The sequence below is a fragment of the Pempheris klunzingeri genome, chromosome 18 (assembly GCF_042242105.1).
Source record: "Pempheris klunzingeri isolate RE-2024b chromosome 18, fPemKlu1.hap1, whole genome shotgun sequence".
Lineage (NCBI taxonomy): Eukaryota > Metazoa > Chordata > Actinopteri > Acropomatiformes > Pempheridae > Pempheris > Pempheris klunzingeri.
This window is the reverse complement of record NC_092029.1, coordinates 8,809,084-8,826,179: the sequence shown is the minus strand read 5'-3', so window position 1 is coordinate 8,826,179 and position 17,096 is coordinate 8,809,084. Positions and strand designations below refer to the sequence as shown.

General features: G+C 40.7%; 3 protein-coding genes across 6 annotated transcripts; 1 reads left to right on the top strand and 2 right to left on the bottom strand.

Annotated features, from left to right (window-relative positions):
- Positions 1-954: 954 nt before the first annotated feature.
- On the bottom strand, positions 955-6,371 carry ccnc (cyclin C). Its single transcript, XM_070849103.1, has 12 exons — positions 6,250-6,371; positions 5,757-5,863; positions 5,402-5,486; positions 4,918-4,987; positions 4,762-4,813; positions 4,599-4,654; positions 3,307-3,342; positions 3,126-3,217; positions 2,956-3,023; positions 2,768-2,847; positions 1,957-2,075; positions 955-1,308 (listed from the first exon to the last, which is right to left on the bottom strand). The coding sequence occupies exons 1-12, from the start codon at positions 6,279-6,281 to the stop codon at positions 1,254-1,256; spliced, it is 852 nt and encodes a 283-aa protein (XP_070705204.1). The 5' UTR covers positions 6,282-6,371; the 3' UTR covers positions 955-1,253.
- Positions 6,372-6,971: 600 nt separating this feature from the next.
- Positions 6,972-10,716, top strand: ngs (notochord granular surface). Its single transcript, XM_070849804.1, has 12 exons — positions 6,972-7,168; positions 7,464-7,629; positions 7,856-8,005; positions 8,529-8,648; positions 8,751-8,846; positions 9,231-9,365; positions 9,481-9,591; positions 9,690-9,800; positions 9,925-10,049; positions 10,160-10,377; positions 10,438-10,501; positions 10,623-10,716. Exons 1-12 carry the CDS (start codon positions 6,972-6,974, stop codon positions 10,714-10,716), a joined length of 1,587 nt encoding a protein of 528 aa, XP_070705905.1.
- Positions 10,717-11,437: 721 nt separating this feature from the next.
- pgm3 (phosphoglucomutase 3) lies at positions 11,438-16,772 on the bottom strand. Of its 4 annotated transcripts, none has more exons than XM_070849272.1 (13): positions 16,700-16,772; positions 15,845-16,053; positions 15,381-15,565; positions 15,122-15,189; positions 14,909-15,042; positions 14,562-14,757; positions 13,978-14,135; positions 13,807-13,890; positions 13,625-13,723; positions 13,390-13,509; positions 13,175-13,297; positions 12,333-12,506; positions 11,438-12,241 (listed from the first exon to the last, which is right to left on the bottom strand). In XM_070849272.1, coding segments are annotated over exons 1-13 (1,641 nt in total). In that variant the 5' UTR covers positions 16,701-16,772; the 3' UTR covers positions 11,438-12,151. The 4 variants fall into 4 exon arrangements, with proteins under 4 accessions (XP_070705373.1, XP_070705374.1, XP_070705376.1 ...); XM_070849273.1 differs by lacking the exon at positions 16,700-16,772 and adding an exon at positions 16,576-16,686; XM_070849275.1 differs by lacking the exon at positions 16,700-16,772 and adding an exon at positions 16,590-16,686.
- Between the last annotated feature and the right edge of the window lie 324 nt (positions 16,773-17,096).

Here is a 17,096-nt window from a genome sequence, read left to right as displayed (position 1 = left end):
TACAGCCACACACAGCTCTCACTGTATTAACACCACAAAAATATAGACAGATTTACAGGTATATGCACACATAATTCATCACAATTTAGTGATTAAAAAGACGGCAGAGGCTTGATTTAAAAAAAAAGGAATAAGGACGAAACCAAAACTTTGCAGACAAATCTAGAACGATTGTAGTTTGTGTCTACTTTCCTTGACAAATTAAAAAGCAATGTTTTACAAAAAAAAAAAAAAAATACATTACATTATTCTACAACTCAAGCAGACTTCATGAGAAAAATAATTACAATAAAACGAAGAATAAGCTTTGCAGCAGGCAGACAGAATCATGACAGTGAAACAAACGGGGGCACTTTCATCTGAAGCACGAGTATGAAGCGAAACCAGCTCATGATTTCCATTTAAGTTTCCTTAATTAAGCAACATCATGAAATATAAAATAAGTGAAATCAGATTTTATGGGGCTATTTACAAAAGGGAAGAGGGAGGGAGGAGGTGGAGTTGTCATGATTCAAAACAGTAAATTCTTGTACTCAAAGAGTTCATTTCTACCGTAAAGAGGAGCCTCTGTTGGAGTTTTCCTGCCAACCAGCACAGACCTCACAGGGCGGCGGTGTCCAATCACATCACAGTTGCACAGGGTGACATCCAATCAGATCCACTGTCTAACAGCACAGGATCAAAATCATGTTACAGAGTAGACTACTATAGTCCCTGAGGAATGAAAACCCACCCAGACTGGCCACTCTCTCGCTCACACACACACACACACACACACACACACACACACTCACACAGTACTTGTGATCAAGTTTTCTCAAATCCCACGGAGCTCCACAGGACCTGACTCGCTCCTCTGGGCTGTTCAAGGACGTCAGGATCAACACAATGACATTAAAACATGTTTCTGCTGAACCATCTCATCTGCTCTCCCATCAGTTCCCCCCCCCCCACTCCCATGCCCCCCCCCAAAATGTTCCTCAGTTTTAGTTCATTTCAAGTCTGGCGCAGAGTTGAGAGCCTTATTGAAACACAAAAAAAAAAAAAACTGGTCACCAATCGGCCGTTGGCTGCAGGCAGTTCAGTGGCTGTTCGCTCCGTCCATAAACCTATAATGATCAGAGACGAAGAAAGTGAAGACGTGGCTCTCAACCGCACCAAGATGAAGTGGCATCTTGGCTGAAACGTGATTTTTTTTTTCCAGCTGACTCAACATCAACATTGTGGATTCACTTGGAAATATATTCGCTGCGCTAGGACTGGCTGTAGGAGTTGCTTTGGTTCCCGTTGGAGCTCTGGTCACTCTCACTGTAGACACCACAGAGACACAGATGGAGAAAATAATAACAGACATTAATTCATTCATTTATTTCTTGTCTTTATATTGAACAAGTCCAATACAAGACAGCACAACAGGGCAGCTCTGTACACAATATGTAATGGGGAGGAAACAATCGACTATACTTTATTTCCTGTGTATCTTATTTGCAAAAGCCAGAAACTACCAAAATAAAACGTGTGTGTATTGTATATGATTACAGGGTTAATGCTGCTCTCACACAGATTCAGGCAGATGGTAGATATCAGATATCATTTTAGTGGAAGTGAGCAGGACGGTAAAATAAAGTGAGGCCGGCAGACTATGGTAAAAGTAGATGGCATTGCCATCCAAGATTAAGATATTTAACTGTATGCCGAGAAAATATGCAATAATGTTTACTATCCTGTATAATGCTATATATCATATAATATTTCTATAATATTATATTGAATTATATTATGATATAATAAAAATATATTATATTATCATAATGCAATGCATACAATAATCTTATTTAATTTATTTTACTCATGCATGTTTAGTTTTGCCTCTGCCGTCCAAAAGGTCCTGTCCCTCTGTCATGTGCCTGAATCCATAGAAATGCAGCATCACACACAGAACCAGGTCAGATTTACCTGTTGGGGGGAGGTTTGGGCTTAGGCATCTTGTTTAGCACGGCAGCTATTTCCTTTCTGTCATCAAAGTTTTTCCACTGGTCATAGAGCTTCAGAATGACTCGGATAATCTCCAGGATCTTCGACAGAAAAGGAATAAAAACAGTTGAAAACAAAAACAGTCATGTTGATTCGCGGCTGCTCAGCACAAGGTGGTCAAAAAGCAAAACAGGGTCACTTCCAGTAAAAATTTCACAGTGATGTTTAAAAACAGCTCCTGTTGTTCCAGTCCTAAATTCTAAAGTTTTTTTTGACAGTCTAAACATTTTTAATCATTGTGTATTCTTATTTAACAGCACTGCATCAAAGTGAGCCAACATAATAATCCTATTGTTGTGCCTACTAAATCCCTTCAGCTGGATTACAGTCACACATGACATGAATGTGGCTTTCACTGCTCAACAGGACATTCCTACAGATACAGTGATCTGTGTCACCTGCAGAATAATTTCACTTTTTTAACCAGTGAATCAGTCATAAATCAGATGGCTTCTCTAGTTTGTTCATTGTTTTTAGACTATACAGTTTGTCTCGTGTTATAATATTAATATCATATATATTATTACACATTATATGATCGGTCTGTGCCTGTCTGACTGCATGTTACATGCCTAAAGTCTTACTGAATATGGCATTTTATCAGTTGGGAAATGTTACTGTGTGTTAAGCATGCACGTGGATGTGTCTCATTCTTAAGTAGTTATGATTCTATGACACAAAAACATTTTCAGAGTAGTTTTGAGAATGCGGCTGCGGCAGCGGCTGTTCTTACTTTGTCCATGTCGACGGAGAGCTCTGCAAACCACTGCCTGGCATCTTTCTGCTGTACCACACAGGCAACATGCAGACAGGCTGTGGGAGGAAACGAGAAACTCATCATGTTACATCTAATAAATCTTATTTTTGGTCAGTAACGACGTTAAATAGCTGCGATGAGAAGCGTGCAGGGACAAATCTTACCCAAGGCAATCATGAAGGGAGGGTAGAGCAGACACAGATCTGTCCTGTACGTGTCATTCACTATTCGCCTGGTACACAGAGACACTGAGTGAGTCAACCAACACCCGCTAAATCCAATATTCAAAGATGTCAAAATACACACAAACAAATTAAAACAAACAGCATCGTACCAGGCCAGGGGCAGCAACATGTCCTCCTGTCCCATATCCTGCACATACTGCAGCAGTGGTCTGTAGGGGTGGTACACTATCAGGCAGCAGTCCTGAAAAACAGATTATATTCACAATAAGTTCTCAACCAAGCATTCAGCTTAAAGAACAGCAGCAGTGATAGAAAGTGGTCTCCACTCACCATCAACTCCAGAAGGTAGAACTCACATTCTAATATCTGTAAAGAAACAAAGTAAAACTGTATTCAACGAACAACATATCAGACCGGTTCAAGTCAACCTGTTTTTATAATGTTTGAAAGAAAACAGAAGACAGATTCTTCATAGGAATTTGCAAAAATCCACTTTTGTCTCTTTGGGTTGTTTTTGTTTAGTGGAATCTGTATTCTTTTTTTAAACACTTTTACATCGCCACGCCAGACAAAGGAATCATGATTAAAACTTGAACATTACCTATTCACAAATGCTGAACACAACATTTTATTGCCCTCCTCTTATGACACACGTTTTTATTGGGGAACAACAATCAGGAGATATCAACTAACCTTTCAAACAATAACGTTGGCTCTTATCGTTAGATTACGCCTGTTTGTCCCTGTGCCAACATCACCGTTACTACACCTGCAGGCTGAATTTGAAAAATTACGTTTAGGAGTTGCAGCAACCTGCTAACTCATTCTCTACCGTGTGAACCACTCCCTCCTTTTATCACTCCCTCACTATAAATAATAGTTCTCTGGACAGGCAGTGTGTCAGAACAGCCCTGGTGGCATCCTGGCATCTAAGTGGAGCTGGTGGATAAATAAAATACTGTCGGTGCACACTACTTGACACACCAGTGAGAGATGCTGTGCAGAACTAATGCGTGCGTGCTTTCTAACGGATAGCCGTGGTCGAAGCCATCTCCCACAGCATCAAGATTTTTGCCAGAGGTTTGCGAACATTAGTTGTGGAATCTCACATGCTGGCAGACGCTCACATAGCAACACTGTGATACAGTGTAAGAGGTTCTTGGTATGCAGTAATGTAGCACAGCAGTGCATAAATAACTAACTGCAGAGGAAGCAGGAAAACAATCATGCATTTGGTTGATTCATTGCATAGCTGCTCCACTAGCATATGAGTACTTGAGTGGTTTAAACTGGTGAATTTATTTTGGCCATGGCACTCTACACTTTAGCATGAACTACAGTATCTTTACTGAAACAGATCCCTTTGAGCTCTGTTTTGCCCCGGACGTCTTGCTTACTTATAAATCTGACCCTCACTCAAACACAATCACATATTTAAACTCTCTAATAAGGCACTTATCTTTATTATTGTGTTATCAGACTGCTGGCTGGTTTATAGCTGTACATGTCTTCATTATGTTGCTGCATTTACTGTATAATGAATGTTATTTGTAAGGTTAGCTTTTATGTTGAGTCACTCTGGCTAAAAGAGGATAACATTCTTGCATAGATGTTTTACTTACATGATTCATTCTGTAGGGGAACTCTTTAGGAAACGCGTAGGAGAACCTTGTTTTCACTGTTTGAGAAAAAGAACATTTGATTACACTTCTGCAGAAAAAACTGTTTGAGAGATTTGTACTACTTTAAGGTCTAGGAAATATGTTACGGAGCGTGGTGACTTACAAACAGATGTTGCTGCAGAGATCAGCCTGGTATTGGACACGACTCCAAATTCCTGAGAAAACATAAATGTTTTGTGTAAAAGAAATAGAAAGCTAACGCAGAGAGTAGACTTTCATTTAGCTCATGATTGTCCATGAGCTGCAAGAGAATCCATACCTCGACTTTAGAAGCCAAGAAAACACAGGTAGGAGCCATGAGTACCGGATCTATACTTTTCAGGGAATACCTGCAAACAAGAGACAAAGATTTTTCAGCTTTGGATGAGTAGGATATATGCCCCACTAAATAAATAAATAAGTGATGATTAAGTGACAATTAAGATTATATTACACTGCTCACAGCACTAAAATGTGAGGTGAGACATTAATAGAAAAAGGAATGGTGTGTTCTAGCTTATAGTTTTAACTTCTGACTCCCTTGCTAAATTCAATAATGTCATATTTTCCCCAATGATAAAATTATATTTATATGATATTCTAACCAAAACTAGAGGCGGATCGTATGATTTCTGAGGGAAAAGTATCATCAGTGATGTGGATTTGATAGTCAAGCTGAGCAACCACATTGTTATGATCAAAGTTCCAAATTTGATTTATTCTAATATGCCTTTGTCAGTATCATACTGACACCCCCTCCTCACCGGGCATAGAAGCGCTTGAAGTAAACAGTCGCAGTGGCAATGACCTGCTGCCGCAGCTTCAGGTGTTCCCCCAAAGCCTGGATCACTGAAAGAGACACAACCAAACACTGAATAACTTAAAGTAAAATAGCCTCACTTCATTATATGGTTTCAGAGAAAGAGTAGCCCAGATTTGATGCTGTAAACATGATGGTGTGTTATTTAATGTATCAAATCAAAGCAAAGTTTATTTATATAGCCCTTTCCAACAGCCCAAAGGGTGACCAAAGTGCTTCACAATAACAAAGGAATAAATAATGTAGTCTAATAATTCAACAGGTTTGATAAAAATATGTTACTCCAATTTAACAAATACCATTGGCAAAGAATATCTGTAGTTTCCAGTACTCTTCCTCTGAAAGAAACTTCAGATCCTTCTGGCGCTCCTTCATCAGGTCCTGCTTGTCCAGAACCCACTGCAGGCTTAAACGGATAAAATAAAACTCATTATGTAAATATACTCAGAGTTTAGCTGCTCACTCAAATTGTCATCAACTGAGCTAGCGGGTTTAAGTTAGCACAACCACACAAGCATAAACTACTGTGTTAGCCTTGTTTACTGTCGTCGCAAAGCATGACAAATATAACAGTAAGCTAGTCTGATTCAACATTTTCTAACAGCTTTTATCTTCATTAAGTTTTCCGTCTGTCTTTTCTGTAAACAGCTATTTTACGTCGTGTCAATAGTTCAGGAGAAACGATTAGCTTTGACGTGCAATACAGCTAACAGCTAATAGCTAGGCCTCCCAACACAGACGGTGATTCACAAAATAAAGATGTAACACGTAACAAAAATAATAAACACTTACTAATGAGAACTTTGCCAGAAGTTTCCCGCCATATCGCAACAGTTGAGGTAGAGAATAACACTATAAATTGATATCACTTTCCTACAAAGCAGTGGTTAGCACAGGAAAAGTATTTATGCTAAGCAGACGCTGGGGTAACATTAAAAACCTTCCGGAGAAGGATGGCGACCACACCTGAATGGTTCCGAAATGTTTGTTCCGCATTGAAAACTTCAGAAAAACTGGTTTTTCCCAGAAAAAAATGCCTGTTGTTTTAGTACATGCCAAAAACACGTTATCATTACTTCAAATGGAAGAAAATGAAAACCATAGATGAGTGAATGGTGTGGATGAGTGTGTGGATTCACAGATTGATGAATGTGCTGCGAAATTAAGCGCAGTATGAGCGTAACAAAAAAAAACGGCATTATGAATAAATAAACACAAGTATGTGCAGTTAATGTTGGTACACACGGTCAATTAAATCGCCATGTGCAGGTAAGTAAACTGAGAATTTAGTCATTATAAAATTTAAATTCTTCCAGCTGCCTATAATAAATTAAATTGACGTAACCTTGATAAATGTTTGTAAGCACATTCACCCTTGGGTTGGGGAGGTTCAACATTCCTCTGCTGTGTTTAGGGAAGGGCTGACGGTATAAAGACCCCACCACAGACTAAAAATTGTGAGTGACCAGTTTCCAGTCTCCAGTTGAAGTTGCAGAGGTTACAGCAGCCTCAACATGAGCCGCAGTCCAGAGAGGATGTCTTCATACCGCCGGCATTTCGAGGGCACTTTGGCCGCCCCTCCTGCCTACCAGCTGCGGGTGTCCAGTCCCTCTCCCACCCGCAGGGACACCCGCCACCGCTCAGCCAGCTTCACACGCAGGGGTGGGTCGGTGGGGCGCAGGGCCATCTCCAACAGGGCTGGCATGACCAGGTGAGAGTCCTGTCAAAATGTTTTACTGACTGTCATTCACTTTATAAGAGTGCAACAGTATAAAATATGTAATTCTAAATCACTACACTTATGATCCTAGTTTTTCATGCTCCCAGTGCAGCTTTGATGAGGGATAAATCCCATTGCTGTTATAGTTTGAGTGCACAGCAAGTACTGAATGACTGTAGATAAATCAGTCCAGGTATAACTCGTGGCACATGGATGATCTCAGATGAGTCTAAACTGTCATAATGTGCCGGTGAATGTAAAGAACCTTTTCTGGTCCTGTCTACAGCAGTGCGAGTATGGGAGCGCTGTGCTTTGGTATGTCCATGGGGCTCGGGCCAAAGCTGGACCTGGATGCGGCTGCAGCAGAGAACCAGGCCTTCATGATGACTCGAACCAACGAGAGGCAGGAGATGGTCGCCCTCAATGACCGCCTGGCAGTTTATATAGAAAAGGCAAGAGGACCAACAACATGCAGACACACCATGGCTCATGTGTCACTCCTGAAACGCCACACAAAATCATCATATTCAGTTTTTCACATCTGACATAACAATCTGACTTTTTCCTTCCTGAACTGTCTGTTTTTTCAGTTATTCCCTCATGAAGCATTATAACAAAATCAATAAATATATCAAACAATACACTATAATAACTTTGTTTTTGTATGTCTTGCTATAGGTGCGAACTCTGGAGTCAAAAAACAAGCTGCTGGAGGCTGAGATTGAGGCCCTGAAGAGCCGCCATTGCCGGCCATCAGGCATCAGGCAGCTATACGAGTCGCAGCTGAAGGATCTCAACAGGGTCGCCGAGCAAATGAGAGTCCAGAGGGTAAGGATGGTCATATCTCCTGACCGTAACGCGTTCAGATTGTGGTTTGTTGTGACAAGTGTTGAAGCCAATTGTGGTAATATTTAATTCAGTTTTATTCACAAAACAATTTAAAATATAACCATGATCATATAAGGTAAAATACAAATAGTGAAATGGGACACCTCAAAAAAGCCATCTGGAGCTTAAGAACCCAGGATATATGCTCACCTACACTAAATCAAAAATGTTACAAGAAAAACAAAAACAGGAAAAAATCAAAACAATGCATTTATTTTCCAATAACATCTATAACCTACAAATTTGCCAAAGACAAACCAGAGACCCTATAAAACTAAAAAAAATATACCTAAAACCTGAATCTGAGAGATTACTAGATGGTCCCAAAACATTCCTCCCTTAATTTGAATGACTAAAGATATGATGAATAGATACTTATGACAAATAAAAATAACAACACAATTCAACAGACCTCACAGTAACTAGTTTAGAATATTGGTCCTCCTTTTCACCCCTTGTACAGGATCTGTCTTTGGCGGCCAAGGAGGCCATGCTGGGCCAGTTGGACATGCTGAAGGCCAAATATGATGAGGCTGTGGATGCCCGGAAAAAGGCGGAGCATGACATCGAGGCTGTCCGTCCGGTAGGAAAGAAAGATTTCAGAAAGGAATTCAAAGCATTAGGTTAATAAACTTTGCTTTAATTTTACCAAACCATTCAGACCTGATGTGGTTTAATGTTCCAGGATGTGGACAGAGCAACCTCAGCACGCATTGGGCTGGAGAAACAGCTGGAACATCTGGAGGTGGAGCTGGCCTTCCTGCAGAGAGTTCACAAGGAGGTAATAATGCATGTTTGTCTGTCCATCTACAGCACAGTGTGTGTGTGAGTCAGTGTCTGGCGGCTAGCATGCCTTTCATTTTATCATTAATGGTTTAATTGGGTGGCAATTATTGCTGACAGGTTGAACTTAAATCAAGGCCTTGTTGATGGATAGAGTGAGTAAGACTGTAAACATGGCAATTATCAGCACAGTGTCAAAGGGGGGAGCTGTGACTACCTTGTGGTGAAGAGGTGGAGTAAACCTTCCTCAACAAGCCACATAAATGTTTCTACCTTATCTAAGAAAATAATATAAACCATGTTTTAAACTTATTGTTGAGATACAGCCCGCAGTGTTTTAGAGCTCAATATATTCTGCTAACTCTGGTTCTTCCGCTGAAAGGAAATTGAGGAACTGATGCAGCAGATCTATTCAGCAACTTCCAAAGTGGATCTGACCTTCGGCCTCCCAGACCTCTCCTCTGCTCTCAGGCAGATTCAGTCCCAGTATGACAGCATTGCTGCCAAAAACCTGCAGGTAGGGTGCAACAGTGAAACCACATCATGTTCTCTTCAGCCCGTCTCATGTGCGCTTAAATAATACAAAGCAGCGATGATCTAGTGAAAAAAAGGTATTATTTGTTCTTTTTCAGGAAATGGACTCTTGGTACAGGACAAAGTTTCAGGACCTGAGCAATGCCTCCACCAAACATGTTCAAAGTGTTCGAAGTGTAAGAGAGGAAATTGCAGGCTATAAGAAGGATGTGAGTATTCTCCTATTCTCTATTCTTGTTTATGGATACTGCCACCACTTCTTTGCATTAAAAAAGATGTGTGTTCGTGTGTATGTGTGTGTGTACAGCTTCTCAACAAGGAACGTGAACTGGAGACACTGAAGACAAGGAACGAATATTTGGAGGCTCAGATTCGTGATGCAGCGGAAAAATACAAGAAGAAGGAGGAAGATTTACAGGTAGCTGAAATCTTGTGAGAGTATGAGATAGTTTTAACGAATATAGGGACCATAAAATTATGGTCACCATCTGGTCTCAAAGGCGTCAGAAAAAACGCTTTTCTGTTGTATTCTACTACAAAAGGAGCGTATGGAGGCAATTCAGCTGGATCTAAGGGTAACCAAGGAGAAGATCGCTCTGCTGCTGCGGGAATACCAGGACCTGCTAAATGTAAAGATGGCTCTGGAGATTGAGATCACCACCTACAGGTGAACAAAACAAAACCTCTGCCCTTCAGTTCACTCATCATGACTTGTCACTGCACGCATATTTTTCCATTTGTATGCAGCACTCTTATGCTGCTCTGTTTATTTGTCAGGAAGCTGATCGAGGGGGAAGACAGCCGTCTGAGCACTGTGGTCCAACACCTGTCCCTGACCGAGGGCCGGCATCTCACTTCCAGTGTTAGCACGTACACAGCCTCAGCCTCAGCCTCAGCCTCAGCCTCAGCCTCAGCCTCAGCCACAGCCTCAGCGCCTGATAGTTCAGCCCCCACGCCGGCTCCAAAGCAGCATGAAGCCTCCAGTGACACGGGTGGTAGCGGGACTGAGAAAACTCTGGATGCTGGAGGAGCCCGATTGGAAATGGCCTCCTCAGACACCCAGACAGACTTGGAGGAGCAGGCAACCGAGCTGTCTGAGAGGAAGACCGTCCTCATCAGGTAGAGGGTGACTTTGGTACAGGATGTCTATCATCTCACATTTGTATATTGTTCTCAGTCAGAATCTCTTCCTGACACAGTAAAACTTCTTATTTCTCCACTTGTCGCCCTTTTTTCCCAGAACAGTTAAGACAGACGAGGACACTTACGAGAGCGACACACAGGAGCGCACCATCATCATTTCTGGAGCAGCAGATGACACAGATGAAGAATAGACCATTTATCGCTTGCTCATCAAATACTGTGCGCTTCATGTCAACTTGTGCTCAAGCAGCCTGCATCCAGTTTAAGGACTGTGTTTATCCTCCATGTGGAGATTTTATTTCTTTTTTTATCAAATATCACAATCTAAATCAATTACACATAGAACATTATTCCCACTGTACAACGAACATACACCACCCCTACGGTAACTCAGTGATGTTACACTTGCTCCATTTCATAGAGGTGAAATGGAGAAATGAAAAGCATTTAAATTATGAGAGGTCAAGCAGAAGCATGTCTACGCCTGAAATGTAAAAAAAAAAATCATATCAAGTTGTGTGTCAAGAGCCGCAACATGATAACTCTATTTATTCCTGTACTTGTGAGGAGGGTTTGTCAAAAAGGATCTTCACACTTGTTCAGAGCCCTGTAGTGTATATCTGATTTTAACAAGCTTCAGGTTAGACAACACATCCGTTATCCAGACTTAACATTAGGAAAGATGCACACTGTGTCACTCCGCTCTGCCTGCTCCTAACGCGCTGTCAGCCTCACACTGCTTCTCCGCTCTTTTAATCCTCCTGTGTGTCGGGAACTTGTCTTTTAAAGTAACTAAATAAACAGCAAGCAAGCAATCATAGTTGTGGTTTTCATTTAAATCAAAATAGTTAACAGTGTGAACACTGAAAAACACACACTTATACAGACACTTTTCTCTTTTCCATCATTTATTTACACCAAAGCAGAAAAGAGTTTTTTATTACATACACATGCTCAGATTGTGTTTTGCTGTGACTAGTGTTGATGCCAGTTGTAGTAATATGTGATTCATTTTTATTCACAAAACAATTTAAAATATAACCATGATCATATAAGGTAAAATACAAATTGTGAAATGGGACACCCCAAAAACATTCCTCAGTTAATTTGAGTGAATAAAGATATGATGAATAGATACTTATGACAAACAGATACATACAGTAAGTGTTCAAAAAGATTCCATTTAGTAGGAAGTTACATAATAACCAAAATTCATTTAGGATCCCTCATTTAAACCGTCTTAATCTGTCTGTGAAGACATCTGGTGTTTTAATAATAGCATGTATAGATTAGAATAGTTTATAATATTTATTATTATTCATTTATTTATTTTACACAGAAACTCAGAATTTACAGGTACATGGCAGCCTGTTTGAGATACAATAACAAGTCAAGAGTAGCAATCGTTACAGTAGCATAAAATCTCTTCATTGTCTCCTATATCATCTATCATTATGAGAGACAAATACAGTGAAATAAAAAAAGATTTAAAAATAATAATTTGGCACCTCACCAAAAAGAGGCAACTATGATAAATTGCAGTTTTAGAAAACAATGTTGTCACTTGGGATTAGATATATGAGTACCAACTGAGTCGTCAGCGTTGTGTGATTTTGTGTTGTGTTTCTAGTGCAGTGGTTTGGGTTCGCCCCCAACTCCCCCAGCAAGATTATAAACTGCAAGGGCGACTTCGTGTGCCAGGGCATCGGCGCTCTCCTACAGCACAAACACAATACCTGTATGTATCAGAGAATAAAGGCAAAAAGGGGAAACACTGCTCCAAAGAAGGACCAAGAGAAATTCTCACCTGTGTTTCTGCCTCGGCGTAAATTCTCACTATGTTCTCGGTGCCGGACGGTCTCGCAAAGGCGCGGGCCAGTTTGTACTTCTTCACTAAACTGTCGATGGTCTCCTGCAGTCCGTCTGGGCTCACTGCCCGTCTCTCTGCATCTGTTGTGACTATTATCTTGCGGTCTGACACCTAAGGGAAGAAAAAAGTAACAAAAATAAAAAAATCAATCCACGGAATAGAGGTTATGTACAAAACAGCTCAACTTAGTTTTACTCTCCTGAAGGCTTTAAATAACTTTTTATTTACTGTGAAGGGTCTTATTGGTGAAATATACACATTCATGATGAGTGTCATATTTGGCTAAGATATGCTGTTGGTCAAGATCTGACAAAGAGGCCTAATTTCATTTGCTCATGAAACTAACATGTCAAGAAATCGCAATCAATTATATTAACAATATGTATCAAAAGCAGCTCTTCAGGATGTGATGTGCTGACACAAGGATGGAGAGAACTCTGTAATCTAGTTAGGCAACAAAAAACAGTCTAAATATTATAAATCAATGTTAAAACCGATACGATATCCATCCTTCCATTGTCTATACTGCTTATGCTTAGGAGCCGGGCCAACACATAGATACAGACAACCATTCACGCTCACACTCACGCTCACACCTATGGGCAATTTAGAGTTACCAATGAACCTACCTGCATGTCTTTGGACTGTGGGAAGAAGCCTGAGTACAATATTTTAATACAATCACTAAACAAAGACTTCCCTAAAGGATTAACTAGCTATATAGTATTAAGTAATACTATAGAGATATTATATATTATAATGAATACATGTAGACGCACCTTGACTTTGAGCTGCCTGTTTGGCAGGTCGCTGTAAATGGCGTCCCACTGCTGTATAGTCATACTTTTGATGGCTAATATGGCTTCAATCAGCAGCATGTCGGAGATGCCATCACCTACAGTCTTCAGGAGATAAAAAGACAAAGATCAGAACTGTGAGCTGTGTAACAATAATGCCGTTTTACTTTAATGCCTCGGTGTGTGTGTGTGTCCACCTGGTTGATGACGTCGATGGTGTGCTGCAGCAGGAGAGCTGCTCTCTTCCTCTCGTCGTTGATGCTGGGGTTCTCAGCTAGCTGCTGGATCTTCTGTTCAGCGGCCTCACTGAACAAAACCTGACCACAACACAAGCACACTGTGACACGCGCAGCAACACGTCACATAATGTCATCACTGTTGGGACATAGTGTTAGGAGGTGACCTGTTTAAGTGTGTGTCTGATCCACTCACAGTTCCGTGACCATTGGCTTCGAAGTACACGGCGATGTCAAACTCCTGCGCTGCACGATGAAGATGCTTCACTCCAGTTTTAGTACACTTCACTGTTATCTAAAAATCACATGCAAATGTGTGAGAACCAACTTATTCATATAAAAAAAGAAATTTAAAAAAATGCACTTGTGCGTCCTCACCTTCACAGTATCTTCCAGATAGCGTGTCGAGCTTCCGTTAGCATAAGCCGTTTGCACTACTGCTATATTTAAGTTGAGACCAGCCTGTGTGAAGAGAAACAAAAACTATTCATTAAGAGTTTGTGCATACGAGCCAATTTATTGTTTTCATTTTTGCATTTGATAGTGTACCTGTGTGAGCAGCTCTTTCATGAAAATGATGATGAGGGTAGCGATTTTGTCTCCGTCCAGCAGGTGAAATTGTCCTTCGGAGTCGGTGAAGTAGTAAACTAATCGGTCAGCATCTCCGTCAAGAGAACAGCAACGATCCCCTGGGTTCATTTTAATGCCTTTACAGAGGAAAGAGGAGAAAGACATGCTAGATGAGATGGAAGTGGTACATTAAAAATAGCATCTATATTTCTAATGTTCAAGTTTTTGTTCTTGGTCATATGGCTTTATTTGGTGCATCAGTGTAGATGCAAACTTCAGCAACAAATTCAAATTATACAGCAGATGTCATATAAAATTAGTTTAAAATTATACTTATTATTTTGGCAACTTGCTGATTAACAGTCTCCATCTTGTGGTCAAACATTGCATGTATGATTTTATATGATCCACAGAAACAATATAAAGTTATCTACAGTTCGGTTGTCCTATTTATGATACCACACTTAACAAGTAGATAAAAAAAGTAATTCCATCTGCATCTGTCTTTGCTCTTTGAACCATATAAAGCACTAAAAAGTATTGTCTAAACAGCACAGTTGCACCTGTTGGAGGTTTTTGCTGTACTTTGAGAAAATCAGCGCCGCACTGGTGGTTGAGCTTTCCTGTGGTGCCGTCGTTGAACACGGACAAATGCAGCTCCTTCTTTAGGTGACTCTCCATTTCACGCACCTTTAGAGCCCCGACGCCATTAGCACCGTCCACAGAGAGGTGCTTCTGGTCATCTGTGCAATTGGACGCCTAGCAGAGAAATAAAATATGGAAGGCAGGAGAGAGAGGAGTAATTGCAGGATGAATGGATCTCTTGCAGAAACGAACACACCCATGCAAACACAACCGAATGTACAGGACATGAATTAAGTCACAAGTCTGACACACCCTGTTTCCTTACGTTCTTTGTGAGGTGAATGAAAGCTTGGCACAGCTTTTTATAGTATCCTTCCACTGTGGCTTCTCCATATTGACCTTGTGTGTTCTGACAGCGAACCATGTAGTGCAGTTGTGGGGTGGTCACCAAACCATAATCTGATGAGAGAAATTAATATAACTAAGCAAAGAAACAAATCAATTAAATATGAGGGTGTAGAGGTTTAATTAACCCTACCTTTGCTGCGACCACCGAGTGCAGACACTCCGTCCATTACTGCCTGTGAAAAGCTGGCACTGCTGCTTCTATAGTTAAAGGACACAGGTGTTTTTCAGTCTTTTGTTGTAAATCTTTTTGGTAGAGCTGCTGTCATAGTACGAATGAATAATACTAAAAGTGTGGTAAAAGTGAACGTTAGTTCATTTTTTCTGCTCTGTTACCTGGATTATGGATGTAAATATCAAATACTAACAAGACACCACTCAAGATCATATACCTGGTGTCTTTGCCCACAAACACGCTAGCCTCCTGGCTCATGTTTATGGCCTCCTTCTCTAGAATGTCCTTCAAAGCAGTGAGCAAATCCTCCTGCTCAGCGTTGGCCAGCAAAGTGGCGTAGCCCTCCCATGTCGGTGCCACCATCTCCCCCATGGGGCCAATCATCTTCAGCCCGTTGTCCTCCTACACAAGCGCAGAGAAGGTTGAAGGGGAGAATTATGATTATGATGTGCGTATAGGATTGCTTAAATTGGCAGAGTCACATAAAATGAAAGAGACATATGGAATCTGTCAATTTTCCAATAACAACATTAGAACAAGAAACCATCATGGGGTCAAATAAACAAGGTTATGGCTGAAAAAGACTATCAGTGCTAATACATACCCTGTAATCTAAATATAATATTAATATATAAAATATCTAAAATCTAAGACTATAATATTTCTGGATCTCTTTCTCACCTCAGGGTTGTGTGATGCAGTGACCATGACTCCGACGGTTGCTTCTGTCTTTTTGGAGCAGAGAGCAGCCACCAGTCCCGTCCTGAACATGATGTGGTCCAGGTGTTTGGCATTGGCCCTGAAACCAGCGGTGCCATACGCCAAAACATACCCTGCAGGCTTAGGGTGCAGACTGGACTGGTTTGATACTTCCTGAAACTGGGCCATCACTGAAACACATTTTAAAGACCAGTCAGCGGTGGAAGAAGTATTAGGGCAGTAAAAGTAAAAGCAGCAATACAGCAAAGTAAAAGTACTTTGTTACAAGTAAAAATACTTGAAAGGAAAGTGCAAAAGTATAATCAACAAGATAATTTTAAAGTACCAAAAGTATAAATAATTGTTATGCAGCAGAATGATCCCCTTCACATCTATATTATACACTTTGTTAGTTTTATTACTGCATTAACGGGTAAGGAACACTTTAATGTTGCAGTTGGTTAAAGCTGGGCGACTTTCATGTATTTTTTAAGAACAAAATATACTAACAGAGCTTTTTTAAACATACAGAACACAGTGAGACTGTCTTTCTTCGGGCTAAAATACCTCATGAAAACAACGGAACAAACTTGAAATGAACATTGACACGAAGAGGGCAAAGTTTGCAGCAATTTACAGCATTAGTCTGTCGCCTACTGAAACGATAGACTCAAGAAACTGAATCATATGCACTGAATGACAGACCAACTCACTTGCAAAGACTCACTCGCTTAAATTACGCTAACACAGCACAAACCGGTGCTTCCGGCGTCACAAACACCACTTAAAACCAAGTTGCAGTTGTGTTATTAAGATGTTTCTAATTCATTCACTTACTCTTTTATTTCCTGGATGATGAGGATTCAAGCGCAGGGTTACTCAGTTGAGCGTTTCCGGTTTCACACGTTCAATTCCGTCTCGTTGATAACGTGGCTACAGTTCCGGATGCGTCACATGACGTAAGTACGCACAGCGTGCCTGTCAGTCCGCTTCTCTCCATGGATGAATTTGTCCCAGTCGAGTACAGAGACGCCCTGAACGCCACATATACACCAAATGACTGGATGCATTTAGATGTCTTAATTGTATTTACCACAAACGCGTTTATAAAGACAAAAGGCTGCTTGCTTTTAGAGTATTTCTGGTTAGACCCACTTTATTTGGCCAAAGTATTCCCAAGAAAAGCATTATTGCGCTAATATAGGCCCGTACGATGCAAATATGGAGTCTGGAC